This window comes from Colossoma macropomum, unplaced genomic scaffold, assembly GCF_904425465.1.
Source record: "Colossoma macropomum unplaced genomic scaffold, Colossoma_macropomum, whole genome shotgun sequence".
Classification (NCBI taxonomy): Eukaryota; Metazoa; Chordata; class Actinopteri; order Characiformes; family Serrasalmidae; genus Colossoma; species Colossoma macropomum.
The window spans coordinates 4,509,149-4,525,497 of NW_023494803.1; the positions used below are offsets into that span (position 1 = coordinate 4,509,149).

A 16,349-nucleotide genomic window follows, 5' to 3' on the forward strand; every position below is an offset into this window, starting at 1 on the left:
GCAATCGAGGCAAGGACGTGTGTGTTGGAGGGGGAGGACTTCATTCTCAAATGCTTGGAAGCGGCAAATTAATTTTTCCTCAGTCATTTATACACTCAAACATGGAGACGGCAGAGGACGTCTCTGTTTGTGTGCGTGCATGTCTGTGACTGCCTGAGTGTTTGTGGTGCACGGGGTGGAGAGGTTAATTTCTCACCTAACTGCCAAGGAAACAATTTAATCTCTTTAACAACAGCTTGCATTTGTATAGGTGTGAAGTTGTAAATGAACAGCAGCATTAGTTCTGGTTGGTGACTGACTATACACAAACACAACAATTTCTGTGATTATAGCAAGAGAGTTAATGCTCTGCAGTGGCTTTGTGTTCTATTACTGCCACATCATGCAGAGCCAATTTGTTTTAACGCGAAATACACAGCAAGACTCTAATATTAATTCTGCAATAGTGAGAATTAAAATAATTACGAATAAAATAACTATATTGCTTTGAGTCTGTGTGTGTTACATCACTATTTTCTTCTGCCTTCCCTACAAAGAAAGAGAAAACAATGGGATTCATGACTTTCTCCTCTTTAGCTCATGTTAACACTTCAGTATGTCATAACTCTACACATGTATGCATACCTAATATAATTACTGCTCTCTGATGCCTATTCCTCTGACATCTATTATAACCAAATGAGCGCTAAGGTCTAATGATCTCACTCTCCACCTTCCACAGTTCTGAAGTGCAATGGCTATCAGCTCACTTTAACATGTATGCTACACTAAAATTGGTCTTATACAGACTGGCTTTTCAGTGCATAGTCAGTTAATGGAACTGAGCCATTGCTAAGCCTTGCACCCTTGGTTACTGTTGCTTCGCCAGACAGGCTTTTGAGCCTGGTACATCATTTATGGTGTTTTCTAGGGCAAAGGCAGAAACCTAGCCCTTGAAATCCTTAGTCATTTTTGGACTAACACACTCAAAATTTCACAAATGAGTAGACACAAAAAGGTCTACAGTATGCATTGCAACATTCTGTACATAACATCATGATCTCATGGCAGCTGTCTCAAAAGGATTAGAATAAGATAGCAGCTAAAGCCTACAGATCACAGATAAAGTGAGTCTCATCAATCAGTAAGCCATGTAGACAACATGGAAATAAAGGAGCATCATTCCTCCAATTGGTAAATGTATTATTAGACGCATTTTAAAAGATAGTATACAACAGTTAGTTCCGGCCACGCAAGCTGATTGGTAGCACGTTTTTTTCACACTGTATCACTCCGCTGAGACGTTGTTGCTAAGCAACAACTTTGACAGCTGTAGGAGACGCTCGAGCCATTTGAACGTTTTTACTTTTTACTTTGCCACAAACAGAAAATGGATACTTATAAGATCACATTTGATCGTAATTTATAAAGCACCTAGTGTTTAAGCAGTACCATCCAAGTGACATGGTGGAACTACTGAAATAGGTTGAAGTATTTAAAATATTTAAGCACAATTAGATAAAACGTTTGACGTTTTCTTGGTGCGTTTTCTATTTTGTATTTTTCTTTACGAGAGTGTACAATTTTTCATCAGTAAAAATGTGCATTAAAAAGTGGATTTTGAGAGCAGGGTAAAAGGCACTAAAGATGGTTTTATGTGACACAAAAGCAAAGTAAGACAGGAATTAGTGCAGCAAAAGTATAAATCATATAATGAACAAAGAAGTAAGTTGGTAACTGCCCTGAGCAAGAATAGAAATAGAAGAAAACAAGAACAATAGAATAGAAGAAAACAAGCGGACAAGGAAAAAACAGAGTGAAACGAGTTTAATGTGTTGGTCTGTGTAAGGAGCTGGAGAACGAACTGCTGGCTGTGCAGAGACTGAGCGGAGTTCGTTACTTTGACGTAGCAACAAGCTGCTTGTTAAGGAACTATAATTTGGCGGAAGGAATTGTTAACATTAAACATATATTTCTTACTTTATCTATTCAACTCTTGCATAAAAGTAATAGAACACTTGAGGTGGTGTGTTATCCTGAATAACATGACGTTATTTTGCACTAACACCCCCTCTCGTGTTCTATTGCTTAAACATTTAGTGTGCATGCCCCATTGTCTTGTCTAATACTTCAAATACAGTTAAGCTAACAGCAAAGGGTGCTCACAAAATGCTACAATGACCCTGCTTGTCCGAATGAATCTGGGTTTTTTCAACCTATATTTTCATGTTTGGTAACTTGGAGCAAACATGTTACGTATGTTTTTTTAAGGAGTTCAATTTCTACACCCCATCATTCCCATAAAGTCATTCATGCATTATAGATGCTAATGATTGACACCTTACTTAACCGAAGGTTATATTTAGAACACAGAAAAAGCAAACAACTACATTACACTTCAGTAATTCTAACACTCAAATACCTCATAGTGCAATTAACAGGTAAACAAACAAACAACTATGAAAGGTAAAGGAAAAATGGACATAGGAGCATACACGAGAGACCAAACAATACAAAAGATTAATAGACGCACGTTGTACACAAGCAGCCGGACTCCCAGTACCACCACCAGCACCATTCTAATTACCTGCCTGTGTTTGAGTTATGTGCCTCTGCACACACACATAAACGAAACATGGGGCATAAATTAACTGCAGTATTTACTAAGCCTTCTGAATTATTTTCTTCTCACTCTCTCTTCCTGTTTCTAAGTAGTGCATCGACAGAGTGAGATTTACAGCGACGACACAGAGAGCCATAAATTACACAACAATAAGGTGAATGTGGGCAGAAATCCAGGGACACTAACAAAGAAATACACACACACACACACAAACAAATTATTGCACATATCAGGTAATAATACCGAGGGACTAAAGAGTCCTCCACCTTGCAATCTGCAGCAGCTGTAATGAAGACTTAACAAAATGAAAAATTATAGTTACATTCAAGCTTCATATGTAATTTAAAGGATATTTCTTGATTAAATACACACACATACCACCCTAGTGTCTCACCTGCAGACTTTCCAGCTTTGCAGCACAGTTGACCAGCAGAACTCTGGCAAGCAGCAGCAGGAAAGGGTTGGATACCAGGCTGTACACAGACTCACCGTCCAACAACAGACAGGACAACAACGCTGAGGTCAAGGCTCCGGGCTATTGGCACAGAGACATTCAGTTAGATCCAACTGGAGGCACCGTTAAGACAAACATACAGCAAATACAGCCACAAACCTACACACACACATCTCAGACATATTGTAATTTGCAGTTACATTTTTTCAATCATATTCTCAAGAGGAATTATCTCTATGTGAGCCACTCTAACTAATATAAAAGGTCTCCACTTTCTAGTATTGGACAGATAAATCAGGGACAGAAAGCTGTAGGACAGCAGAAAGGGTTTCCTCCTGAGAGCTATGCACAGACACACACGCACACACGCACACACACAGCAGTACAGGGTGTCTCAAGCGAGCTCAGGACGATCCACAAGGCGTCAAAGAGAGGCATGTCTTCACCTCGGTATAATTGGAGGCCCTAAGAGGCTTCATTAGCGTGGGTCCTGCTTATGGCCTGTCCTCCCTCCAGTCCTCTATACATCCTCATTATCCTGAGCAAAGGCCTGCCAGGGGTCACCAACACACTCTATACATCACCAGGTTGGAGCGCACACTCACTACCAATATGCATCCTCACTCACTCATAGAACCCACTGATGAACGATGAACGAGTAGCACCAATGATATTCATGCACACACACACACCAACACACACACACACACAGTGCTACAGCAGTAAGAATCAGAATGGATGATAATGAGAGGCCTTCAAAGGGCACTTCTAATGCCATTAAGGCACACTCCATTGGGTCAAATGAAGGAAGATTTACTGTAACAGAAAGAAGGCTTGTGACACATTACATCACAATACGGGATGCGAAGTGCCAATGTACGTGCATGATATGTGGGTCACTGACATGATGCACATTTTGTGCATCCAAGTCCATTACTTTCTCAAAAATGTAATAAATACATAACATATATCAAATGACTCCACTGACTTAATATCTCTTATGTGAAACAATTTTCAGTGCATCCACATAAATTTCATTTTAGTTTCTTTCTGTCTCAAAAAGTCTAAAAGTGTCAGGTGGTGCACCATATATTTTGACTAAGTAAAATATCCAAAAAGTAATTTACTTATATAAAATTCTAAATTCAGATCATTTGGCATGATTTTAAATGTGAAAACTTTGAAATAAAAACCATGTTGCAAAAAAAGGCAACTTTACAAATATTCAACTCACTGAAAAAAATCTTTTATGGTTAGAATGGTTCAATTTACTATGGTCAGGTTGCAGGACCTCAGGAAAACCATCAAATGTGTAATTGTTATAATAATGTTTATTTATTGGAAGAAATGTAAGTGTAACTCAGGTTCCAGGATCAAAGGTTTCTATGGGTGTCTAAGCAGATGGCTGTTTAATCTGAAATTAGTCTGAAAAGTCAGGTGGCACAACCAGTAAGTCAAATGGTGCAATAAGACCAGCACAGCTTTAATAACTAGAACAGGCAATTAAAAGCTTCGATAACATTAACAATAATTAAGATACAAAATGCTATAAATGCAAATATATTTGCAGACATTAAAATGTACATCATGTCCTCTTTAATATGATTTTTAAAAACTGCCATTCTGAAAACTTTGTTATTGACCCATTCATGGATAATAACACTAATATGAATATTGGAACTTTTGTATTTGTAAAAAGCATGAATTCTCAGTAAACACTTCAAAAGAAAAATTCACATTCCACAACAATGGATTATTATTTTCCTTTGAAATACTGACAGATTTCAGGCGCACTGATGCATATCTGTAACATTTCTTCAAATCACTAAGACAAAATTGGCACAACATGGATTTAATTCGCGGCATGAATGTTGAGAAAATACAATCCTTTAATACTCAATACATCTTTAATCCACAGCATGGATTAACTACATAGCCAATACTGAAAAAAATCTGTGCTTTTGGCTGAAGAGTTTTTTTCCCATCCCTGGTGCAATACCTCAGAGTAGGGCTTCAGGAGGGCCGCAGGAAGGAAATCAGCGACATGCAGGCTGACTGGAGGTCCCGTCCAGTTTGCCTGGGCAAAAAAGTTCAGACACGCTACCGCCAATGCCAACAGAACTATCTGCCTAAAAGAGAAGGAGGACAAGAAAAAAGGGAAGGGCGAGAGGCAGAGCTGGTTATTGAACGATAACATGACAAATTGGTACTGTTTCATACATTTTAATGAATCAAAGCTGTAATGCATAAATTAAGTCAGAGGAACACCATAAATACAAGCCAGGAAAACAATATTTACTCACTGACGGTTCACCCTGTATAAAACAAATCCACTTCTGTCTAACTTTGGTTTCAGGAATATATTGGATTCCTAAAAAGATTTTAATGCCCCTGTAGAAAAAGCTATTCATCCTTTATAAATGTCCTTCTATTCTGTTTTCACAGTGATTTTTTCTTTCTTTTTCTAGATTTGGTTTTGGACGGCAGGTCCAGGATACAAACGAATATTAGATTTCATAAATGAATTCTCTCTAGTAAATGTCCTCCGAGTTGGCATCAACAGCCTATAGTAGTAATTCATGTCCGTCTCAGGGCACCAACCCTACTGGTGTTATTTACATCCCTTTTTCTGACCAGCACACACACACACAAATATGCGTGCGCGCACACACATACACACACAATGTCCCCATATTTCTCAAAGATTAATGGTGTGCTGAGGTATTCACACAAGAGTGAAACAAAGGAGAAAAAGCCATGAATCTCATTGTGTTCTCTTTCTATGAAGGGCTGTAGGATGGAGAAGGAAAAAGACCAGAGCCACAAGACTCAGAGAACAGAAAGAAAGAAAAAAAAAAGAGAGAAAACAGATAAGAGAGAGAAAAAGAGAGCTAATCTGTCCAGAGTGACAGAACAGAACATAAATGAATGAGTGAGGAGCTGAGCTTTAAAAGAAAGCAGTCCTGCTCAATCCAAATGGACAGCGCATTCAGTAAAATCTTCCCTTTTCTCTCCGTCCACTATGGCTGTAAATCAACTCTCTAAACACATTCAGTGGTGATTTGATTCATGAAATCATCACCATGCTCTTTGGCCTCTTCTGCTACTGTGCACCATCTTCTATCTCCCTTCCACCAGTTTACAGGTGTTTCCAGAGTGATCTAAGAGCTGCTTCTTAATTGTGTCCACTGCAACATTAACCTTTACAGAACTCAACACAAAACTGATTTCAGATCAGTGCAGAAAAGCTACCAATTACGAACGTCTACAAACACATTATGTCGTAAACAGACAGATGAAAATGAATGATTAAAATGCAAAGTTAAGAAGGATAAGGAAAAAGGGAGCACACGTGGAGCGTGTCTACACTACACACTCTTTTGCAGCTTTATTCACAGGAGAAAGGGGCGATGCTAATCTGGACTTATCAAAAATTAATAATTCATGGCGGTGAGACGTCGTGGAGGAGAGACGTGATAGAGGGAGAGGAAAAAAGTAGTAGTAATATTCAACCGGAATCCTATAAAGAGCTCTGCTTAGGCTGTGCTAGTAGGTTTTTTTTCCTAAGCTTAGCTCTGTAGCATGGTTCTGAGCTGTGGAAATGCACAATAAACATAATTTAAGACACACATGAAGTTATATTTAATATCAGAATTGTGTTATTTCTACAGTGCTTTAGCTTTTATGTTGTATCACTTCAATATGTTATAAATATGTTGTAGAACCTAAGTGTAAGTACTAAGTGCTTTTGTATTTATACCTAGTAGCTCAGAAAAACAGAAAATAACCTAAATAGCCAGCTAAATAAAAAGGAATGGGAGAGTTGGCAGATGTATTCACTAATCACAACAAATAATTGTTCATATATTCTTTCCCCTTTGTGGAGCCCTGTCATGCATTTTGCAGATAGCTAATTACAATAAACTGATGAATAGACAATAACATTGGGATGTTTCTCAGTTTTCTTTCATCTCTGATTTTTAAGCCAAATGACTCAATCCAAATAAATATTTGATTTGTGAGCTCTCAAAAATACAAAAATAAATACAGATGCATCCAAGGGGCCAGAAAAATAATAGACGTTGAATCAATTCAAAGGCAAATTATTTCAGACTAGGACACAATTCAGATAAATATCAATAAAGAAACAGTACACTTCAAACAATTTGCTGTTTGCCATGCTGAAAATGGTATGTTTGGGCACTGCTCTGCAGCTATGCCATCTTTTCATAGAGCTGACACGCATTTAACAAAGAATAAAGATTTTCAAGACACATACAGTTGACTCACATTATTATGACCACCAGCTAATATCCAGAGTAACCCCAATGTGCGACACAGACAGCAGGAGTGACTCCATAAGGTCCTGGTAGGTTGTCGCAGGTATTTGGAGCCATGCTGACTGCAGTGCATCCCGCAGCTGTTGGACGGTGTGTGAGGGAGGATCCATAGGACGAACGCTGCGGTCGAGGTGGTTCCACAGATGCTCAATTGGGTTAAAGTCTGGGGAATTAGGGGGCCAGGGTAGTACTTGGAAGTCTTAGTCATGCTCTTTCAACTAATGTCTGACATTTCTAGCCGTGTGACATGCCGCATTGTCTTGCTGGAAGATCCCATCCGTCCCCGGGAAGACAATCAGCATGAATGGGTGTACGTGATCTGCAAGGATGGATTTATACCCAAATCGGTTGAGAGTGCCTTCCACATGGATGAGTGGGCCCAGAGAATGCCACGAAAACATTCCCCAGAACGTAAGCTGCATGAGTAGTAGGAAGTGGTCTTAATAATGTGACTCCACTGTGTATTTCAGTGGAACAATATATAAGAAAAACTGTGAGCTTTCAGAATCCACCCTTTAAAGCAAAATCTACGATATGCAAGCAAAGCATCTTTCCTTTTGAGCAATACCTCAATGTATAACCCTTGACAATACTAAACACTAGACCACAAGCCAAGTCGTCAGTCAACTTCGTTACCATATTCTTATTTTTCAAACATACTGCTCGCACTATCACAATCTTCACTCTTGCGGTTCTGCTTCACGCACGCTGAAACCTAGCAGATGATTTTCCATGACCAGTCACAATCAATAAATTAGAAACCAACAGATATGTTGGGTGCAATACTTAAACAGAGTAAACAGAGGTGTTCCTCAACTATTTCAGCATGAATAATACTACAGTATTGTCTGTCAGCAACATCTCAGTGCTTGAAAGCGCTTTAAATGATGACATTCTGCACTTTGACAAGTGTAGATAATAGCTGCGCTCCAAAGCCCAGGCTGCAGCCGAGGTAGGCTGCATTTCTCAGCCGCTACGTCATACAAGGCCGTTCTAAAGTGAAGGATCCTTCGTGTACAGCCTAGAGATGCAGCCTACATTCTGGGTGATTTGAAGGGCGCATCAGATGTCTCCATCCCGGCCTTCGGTTACCCACAGTTCGCTGCGCATGAACAACACGAAGGAGATAATAATATAAAATAATATTTCTGTACAAAAATTGGAAGACGTATCCAAAACCTTCCGTTTTTGAAGAGATTTTAAAAGAAATGGCCGAACGCGGTCGTAGGAGAGTAATTCTGCAGCGTCAAAGAACAGTTAAAAGTCTGAAAGCATAGTTTAAAGAATTCGAGAACATGAACCAAAGAAGTGACTGTGGCTGGATAACGCGCCTTTTTTCTGTCCGCTTGAACACATTCTGGGTGATGAGCCCAGCTGTCAGTCAGTGAAGCTTCATGATGGCTCCTGTGATGCTGGAGAAGATGAAGCTGAACCTCTGGGAGCGACTGGCGTTCACTGGCAGTCGTGATTGTTTACCTCTGGATGAGCCGTGTGAAGCAACATGATGCACTGTTATTTGCGCATGTGGGTCAGTTTAGGAGCTGATCCGTTCAGACTGATGTCGCATACAGATCACATTTAAAAGATAATGTGAACAGCCAAACAAAGAAAATCAGATTTAGGCCACTTTTGCCTGCTGTGTGAACATAGCCTTAGCTTCCATGTCGCAGAGTGGACGTGGCGGAGTCACGTGACAACACATGCGCGGTAGTACGTTTTTAAGGGGACAGTACATGAACACACAGAACGGGGAAAGGATTAACAGAATTTAAAAAAAACTGAAATAACTGACATGGGCAAAATTACGTCGGTTAGAGGTCCTGAATGTCGATTTTGATTACTTTTCGATTAAATGCCCAGCCCTAATATACAGGGTCAAAAATATACGCACACCCCTTTAGATTATTAATTTAGTGGTGCTGAAAGTTCCAAAATGTCTTTAAACTCGCAAAGGCCAAGGCCTCTTATCTTCCCTTTAGTGATCGTGATTGACTACAGCTGGTAGCTTCTTTGTGCTCACATAAAAGTGTTTGCTCGACATCACTTATTGGACTGACCAACACACAGTACAACAGGTTAGTCCAAGGAGCTTTATGCAGATCTGAGAAAGATGATCATAGATTTACACAAGGCAGGAAAGTCTCTCTGAGCCATTTCTAAACAAATGCAGATTCCAAGATCATCAAACTGTACATAAGTACAAGTTATTTGAAGGTCTAGAGGAAGACCTAAACTTTCACTCTCAGCTGAGAGCGATGGTCAGAAACAACCCAGTTTAATTTCAGCTTTCCGTCCCTCCAACACCAGCCGCTCCACTTAGTTTCCTCAGATTTGAGTCATTATCATCTAAACTTGCATCAGTAAAGCTTTTGTTAGTCAGAATCAAACCTGTTCAGTGGTTAGCAGTGCTGGCAGCATGCTAGGTAAGCTAATGCTAACTAGCTACATTCTCCTGATTATATACATTGTTAAACACTTAGAAATTGATGTGAGATTGAAGCTTTGACGTTTAATGAGTGGTGGATTTTAAATAACACACTGCTTTCATTTATTTGGCGTCTGTGTGAGCGAGCTGAACTCATTTGATCATTTCGGGTTTAAAATAATGCAGCAGGGTGCTGTAGAAGAATAGTGACAAAGTAGAACCAATCAGTGAACGGTTCTGTGGCCCTGAGTACGGTTAGCTAACCGTGCCGAAAAAAACACGCTGAGCCCGGTTTTTACGCGTTCCATGTAAAAGCGTGTCCGAGTGGAAAAGCGATTGTAATGGTTACCCTCCGTGCTCAGAACGGTTCGGCCAGTGGTGAAAAAGAGACCAATATCTACCCCTGGTTCTATACAAAACTACTGCGTGCCAATAGCCAGTATCTTAGTGGACATGAAACATTTGGCTGACTGCAAATCAGCATCATTTCTTACTATAACAACCTGCAAGGGACTCATATATTAGACAGCCGCTTAAAAAATAATAAAAGTTACAGTGACAAATGACCATCATTTAACATTTTCTGACATTTTATGATCCAATATAAAAGACATTTTAAGGCAGACAATTCTGCAAGGCACCTTTATCCCTTAGACATTAAAGGTTATTACTTGCAACAGTATTAAAATGTAATTATGTAATTACATATTAATTAACCTAGTCAATTACATTACATTCTGTATTACCAACCTACAAGTCAATTATTCAAACTATTTTGCATCTGCTTAGACGTCAAGAAATAATAAAATTGTGCCAAAATGTAAAGGATGTTACAGAACTAAAGGTGCAACAGTGACTTCTCACCAAATTTACATCTTAATTTAATATCTCTTCAACACAAATGTCACACTGATTGAAAGTTTAGAATCCAAACTTTCAATGAGTTTCCGTCTGTGTTTTTTCAAGAGCAATATTAAATTACACTGTGCTTTTATTATCACCAGAGACAACTAACTTCTAAGAGTTAATCAGTGAAGTTTTTAACAACTGCTTTGGTGATCCTCACAGTGTTAAAAATAGTGATTTTTTCCACATATAATAATTCTAAAAATTTTGAAATGATACCAATACTACTTTTCCACAATATCAATTATTTCTTTAGACAGAGATGACACACACAGACTACTGTACACACGCAACTCTGCAAACATAGAGCAGCAGCTGCCCCTTCCCTCACTTAGGCCCGAAACATACTTTACGCAAGGATGCGAACGCAAATGACAGCGCTCGGCCAACGCACTGCAAACGCTCGGTCCTTCTGTACAAACTCACCGCACGTTCTTACGTTGCTGAGGAGATTAAAACACTCAGTTCTGAAGGGGGCGATAGAGTACAAATCAGAGAGGGACCTACTGCTATCTCAACAGCTAAACGTGGGCAGCAGAGGAGAGTGAGCTGCTTTACCTCTTCTCTTGGAATGGAAATGCGATAATTACTCATATTTTTATGCCGTCTTTGTGTGAGACTCAACTACTCGTCTGCTATGGCAGTTGAGAAGCACGCTGGTGGTGCGAGACCACTTGGACAGGCTTGGTTGTTGTTTTAGTGCCCCCTGCTGTAACGCTTAGAATGCAGCTTGCGCTTGCGTCACGTTATGAACGCAACCACGTTTGAAACCCTGTCTGCGTAGCTCGAAACATCTGTGTTTGCGTCTTTGCGTGAAGTATGTTTCGGGCCTTACCCTGCTGCTGTTCAGAATGTAATGGTGCGTTCAGAAAAAGGTAGTAAGTTCCAATGTTTACAGAAGGAGTCACTGTAAAGTGCAACATACTAGGCTTGGTGCAACTAACGATAATATCATGAATCACTGATAGATTCCATCAAGTTGGACAATTTAAATATCAGAAAATGTGCTGTCTCCAGCTTTAAGATGTACTTAAGTAACCACACATCTCATAATCATCTAAATATATGGTTTCAGAAAATTCTGTAGCACCCCAAGACCGCTTTTTTAAAACCTTGCTCGTGCCTGTTCAACAAACAAAACCGTGTTGCAGCCTTCCATGCAGAGAACACCTCCCCTTATAAACACGAACACAGCTTAAACGATAAAAAAGAAAAACAGCAAAATAATAAGAGTAAGTTACAGCCTGAAAATGTGCACATTACAATCTATCCTGTTTGTGAATGGCTGTTTACAGTATTCACCTGTCACTCCTCTGGTCGTCTGTGGCACTGCTAATGTAGCCAAGGACCCGTCTCTCCAGGTAAGCCTCGATGCTCTCGCCTTCTTCTGGGTCTCCAGCCAGTATCTCCAGCACCTGGGGACTGAGCAGTACTGCCTCAAAATCCCCATCAAACACATACTGCAGCAGCACACCTCCATCTAGACAATAAAACAAACACACAGAGAGTGTGAGGTTAGATAAAGCTTGCAGACTGTCGAAAAAAAAAAGCACTTCGTAACAATACATTTATTGTACAAACACATCAATCTTTCTTTTCCCCGTTAAACAGACTTTATCAATGAGCACCAACACTGTTCAAAAGAGTACAGACATTTTAATTTATCACATTTTCTCTCAGCAGCTTAGTCAACTACACATAACTAGAAGGAAACTCTATCCTTCACAAATAATTAAACAATATAAAGACTTATAAATAAATAAAAGCTAAGATATTTACACTTCGCCCAAAATTGCACGAGGTACTGACTTATATTACACATAGGATGGTGACGAGTTAACAATATAAACATTATAATAGAAAAGCAGAAATCTTTACACTATAGAGATATTTTACAAATATTGCACATGAGGGATTGATTATATTGCACACAGGGAATGGTGAGGAATTCACAGTTTATGTTCTGTAGGTGTGTGAGGTCTAAAGGGGGGTGGAGGAGGGTTCTACTGGGAGCAGTACTGGTTGTACATTCTAACAGCAGCAGGAAGGAAGGACCTGCGATAGCGCTAAATTGGGCTACTTCACCTGGATTAGCATTACAGAGATATATAACATTTATTTCTATAAGTGTATTGAATAAAATAAGACATTTTAGTGACATAGCCTGGCATCGCCTAAACATTCTGCTCATCCGGACGCTCTTACGGAAAGTGCGACTGCGTATGCATGGTCAAAACTAGTCAAAAGTGCTACCAGTTAAATAAGTTATCCTCCCACAAAATAAGCTCTAATTTTCCATAAATAAGAGAGGGGTTTACACAATACAAATCCATTGCTGGACCACAAGTGACAGCCTGCTCTTCATAAGTCCATATTCTGCAGCACTCTGAAACACAGCTTGTCACATGCGGTCGTGCAGGAGTTAAAGGAGGAGAAAAAGCGAAGGCTGGTGCATTAACCAGCATGCAGCAGGAAAGAACAAGAGCACGCAGAAGATGGAGCTGGAGAAGATGTGGCAGAAAGGAGACTTGTGTGAAAGAGATGGAGAATAATTAAGAAAAAAGAATGGGTGCTGGAACTAAGCAAAGATGGAGGACTGGAAGTATAAAGGGAAAAGAGAAAGGGGCACAATAAAGCACAGACGACAGGACTAAGGGTTGTGACTCAAAATACAAGTAATGAACCATCTGAGGTACAAAACATAGTCATATTTCAAAGAAATGACAATGAATTGTAGATCTTTAACTCGCCAATCAAGATAAGAGAGCGTTGGTGATAAAACCTACTTCATAAGCTGACTAAATAAGGATGCGTTGAATGAAAGGGTCAAGGTGGACATGCCTAAAAATAAGCATGTCAAAAAAAAGAGCCTGTGATTATTCAGTGAAGAAAGGGTAGCTATTTTTACATGAGCGAAGTTGTCACTTCTCTTCACTTCAAATGCCTCTTCTGAGGAGAAACTGTAGTGAATTCATCTGGCTGAACGAGGACAGACCAAAAATAGCTTTTCTGCCTCGGCCTGGGAAATTTAAATACTTCAGACAACGCAAAACGGACATGAATAGATTTCAGTGGAAGGTGTGCGACGGCTAAGCTTGAGAAGGAGGGGTCAGAACAGGGAGAAGGGATGGATGCAACATGAAAATTTGCATGAAAAAACAGTGAAAAGGGCGAACCTTTCATCTTCTACATATTGGCATTTAAAATGCATTACAGTGTTTACAATAAACGTAATACTTTCAATGCCCTGTATCTACACATCATGTCTAGGTTACTAGCCTAGGCGGCTGCTCAGAGGTCTGTGTACGAGGCTCAAGTTCCTATTCGCCAGATTCTTGTTCGAATGTTCACGTTCCACCTTAAAGGGTGCAGCAGTTACCTGTCATAGCTGCACCATTTAAGGTGGACCGGGAATATTCGAACAAGCCTTGTGTCTAATGTAGCATCAAAACACACACACAACATCCTGCCGTCAAACCAGTGCAGAGGAAGACAGCGATAACGTTATTTACTCATAAAAGTCACGCCAACATGTCCAGCTGTGGCAGAACGCTCAGCAGGGAGGGAGCTCCGGGCATCCCCGTTAGCTCGAAGCTGAACGACACCACCGTGGAAAAGCACACTTACCTCACGCCCACAAATGCGTTAAGATTCCCCCACAGCTCCGCCAAAAAAGTCGACAGTCTCTCCAAAATAACACAAAAGGAGCGGATCATAGGCTGCCGCGTATAAGTGAACGTTGGGTAGCTTACAGACCTTCCAACACGCCTCAGTAACGACCAGCTTCGTCCCCGTTTACCGGAGCTACAGCTCTACGAGGCGCAGCGAACGGACACTCGACTCACACAGCACGTGAGGCGCCGAGTCCGAGGGTTCTCTCACGTTAGCGAGCTAACCGGGCTAGCCAGGTTAGCTAACCCGCCAGCGGCAAAACACGTCAGATTTCCACAGCGAAAATGTATACTGAGCCCCTCGCTTGACAGAAAACCCTTTGCTCAGAAGCTACAATATAAATTCACAGTTTAGAACCGGCGACCATCATGACAGGAGCGGCTACCGAGCTAGCTAACGTTACAGCAGTCGTCTTGTTGACATGTAGCGTTGACGTTACACACGCAGCCCCAGCTAGCCGACCGGTTCGTGACCGTTAATAAAGCTTTTAAAGACAAGTCCGCGCTTAAGAAGCACCGAATACCGTGACAGAGATGGCTACCTAGATAGCTAAGCTAGCTGGGTCGCTGTCACATTAATGTTTTATACGCAGCTCAAGCTGGCAAGCCGGTTCGAGCCTCTCCGCGAGTGACCGCTGACCAAACCAAACCGGTTTCTTTTTATCCAGCGAGTCCAAACCGTATAAATTTAGTGGACGTTAACCGACTAACCTGAACAACCAAGTGACCGTTAAACGGTCCTCACTCAGACCTCTCCGCGAGCGCTCCATCAGCCGTTACGGGAGCATTTTACGAATATTCGAAACAGAATTCCACGCGCGCGCCTCCACCGTTCCCGCCACGGCAATAATATAAAGCCCACAGCGGGTGTCGCTCCGTTTTCCTGCCGTCAGAGAGACGCAGGTACCGGCCGAAGCGTGTTCAACGTTACCTCCGCTGCCGAGGATGCTCTGCTCCCACTCGCAGCGCTCCGTCTCCAGCAGAAAGCTCCTCAGCACAGACGCCTCCACCTCCAGCAGCATCTCTCCAGCAAGCGGCCGTTCGCCGGCACTCACAGCAGCGGGACACGGTCACCGAGGGGGGGGGCGGGGGTTAACGTTCAATCCGAGCCGTCCAGACGCTCCGCTGGGGTAACTGTAGGGCTTCTTTTCAAATTTGTTTATTTCTGCCTGTGCTCCACACGTGTCATCAGTAAGCGGCCATGATAGCCTCGCGTTGCATTCTGGGAGCTGTGTGGAAGACGTACCGAGGCAGATTGCAGAAGAGCTGCTGGAGCGCAGAGTCACAGACAGACGTTGAGGAGAGCCGCTGTAGGCTTCAGTGCACATGTTTGACATCAGAAAGCAGAAATGTTATTAGTTATAGTAAAAATGAGTGACGTAACAACTCGAATTCTAAAATCTTTTGAAATCATCTTCTATTTTCTTAACATAGAAAATTTTCAGCCCTCACTAGTACAAATGCAGCACTTAATATTTTAGTATTTAGCATTCAGTAAGTCATAATAATGACTGTCTGTGTCAGAATTATGACTTACAATCCCATAATTGCGAATCTCGTATTATGACTTACTTTCTGATTGAGAACATTTTATGACATAGTAAGTGATTACTATGAGATACACCGATCAGGCATAACATTATGACCACCTCCTTGTTTCTACGTTCATTGTCCATTTTATCAGCTCCACTTACTATATAGGTGCACTTTGTAGTTCTACAGTTACAGACTGTAGTCCATCTGTTTCTCTGCATACTTTGTTAGCCTCCTTTTACCCTGTTCTTCAGTGGTCAGGACCCCTGGACCCTCACAGAGCAGGTACTACTCGGGTGGTGGATCATTCTCAGCACTGCAGTAACACTGACGTGGTGGTGATGTGTTAGTGTGTGTTGCGCTGGTCTGAGTGGATCAGACACAGCAGTGCTGCTGGAGTTTTTAAACACCTCAGTGT

At 41.1% G+C, this 16,349-nt stretch overlaps 1 protein-coding gene across 1 annotated transcript in view; it reads right to left on the bottom strand.

Moving 5' to 3' along the window:
* The window catches only part of ttc27 (tetratricopeptide repeat domain 27), a 111,324-nt gene extending 95,704 nt beyond the window's left edge, over positions 1-15,620 (bottom strand). The window contains exons 1-4 of the mRNA XM_036592875.1: positions 15,330-15,620; positions 12,030-12,207; positions 5,056-5,185; positions 2,997-3,137 (exon numbers count right to left, since the gene is read on the bottom strand). Of these exons, the coding sequence (XP_036448768.1) occupies positions 2,997-3,137; positions 5,056-5,185; positions 12,030-12,207; positions 15,330-15,420 (540 nt within the window). The 5' untranslated portion in view covers positions 15,421-15,620. The remainder of the gene's footprint in view (positions 1-2,996; positions 3,138-5,055; positions 5,186-12,029; positions 12,208-15,329) is intronic.
* Positions 15,621-16,349: the final 729 nt, after the last annotated feature.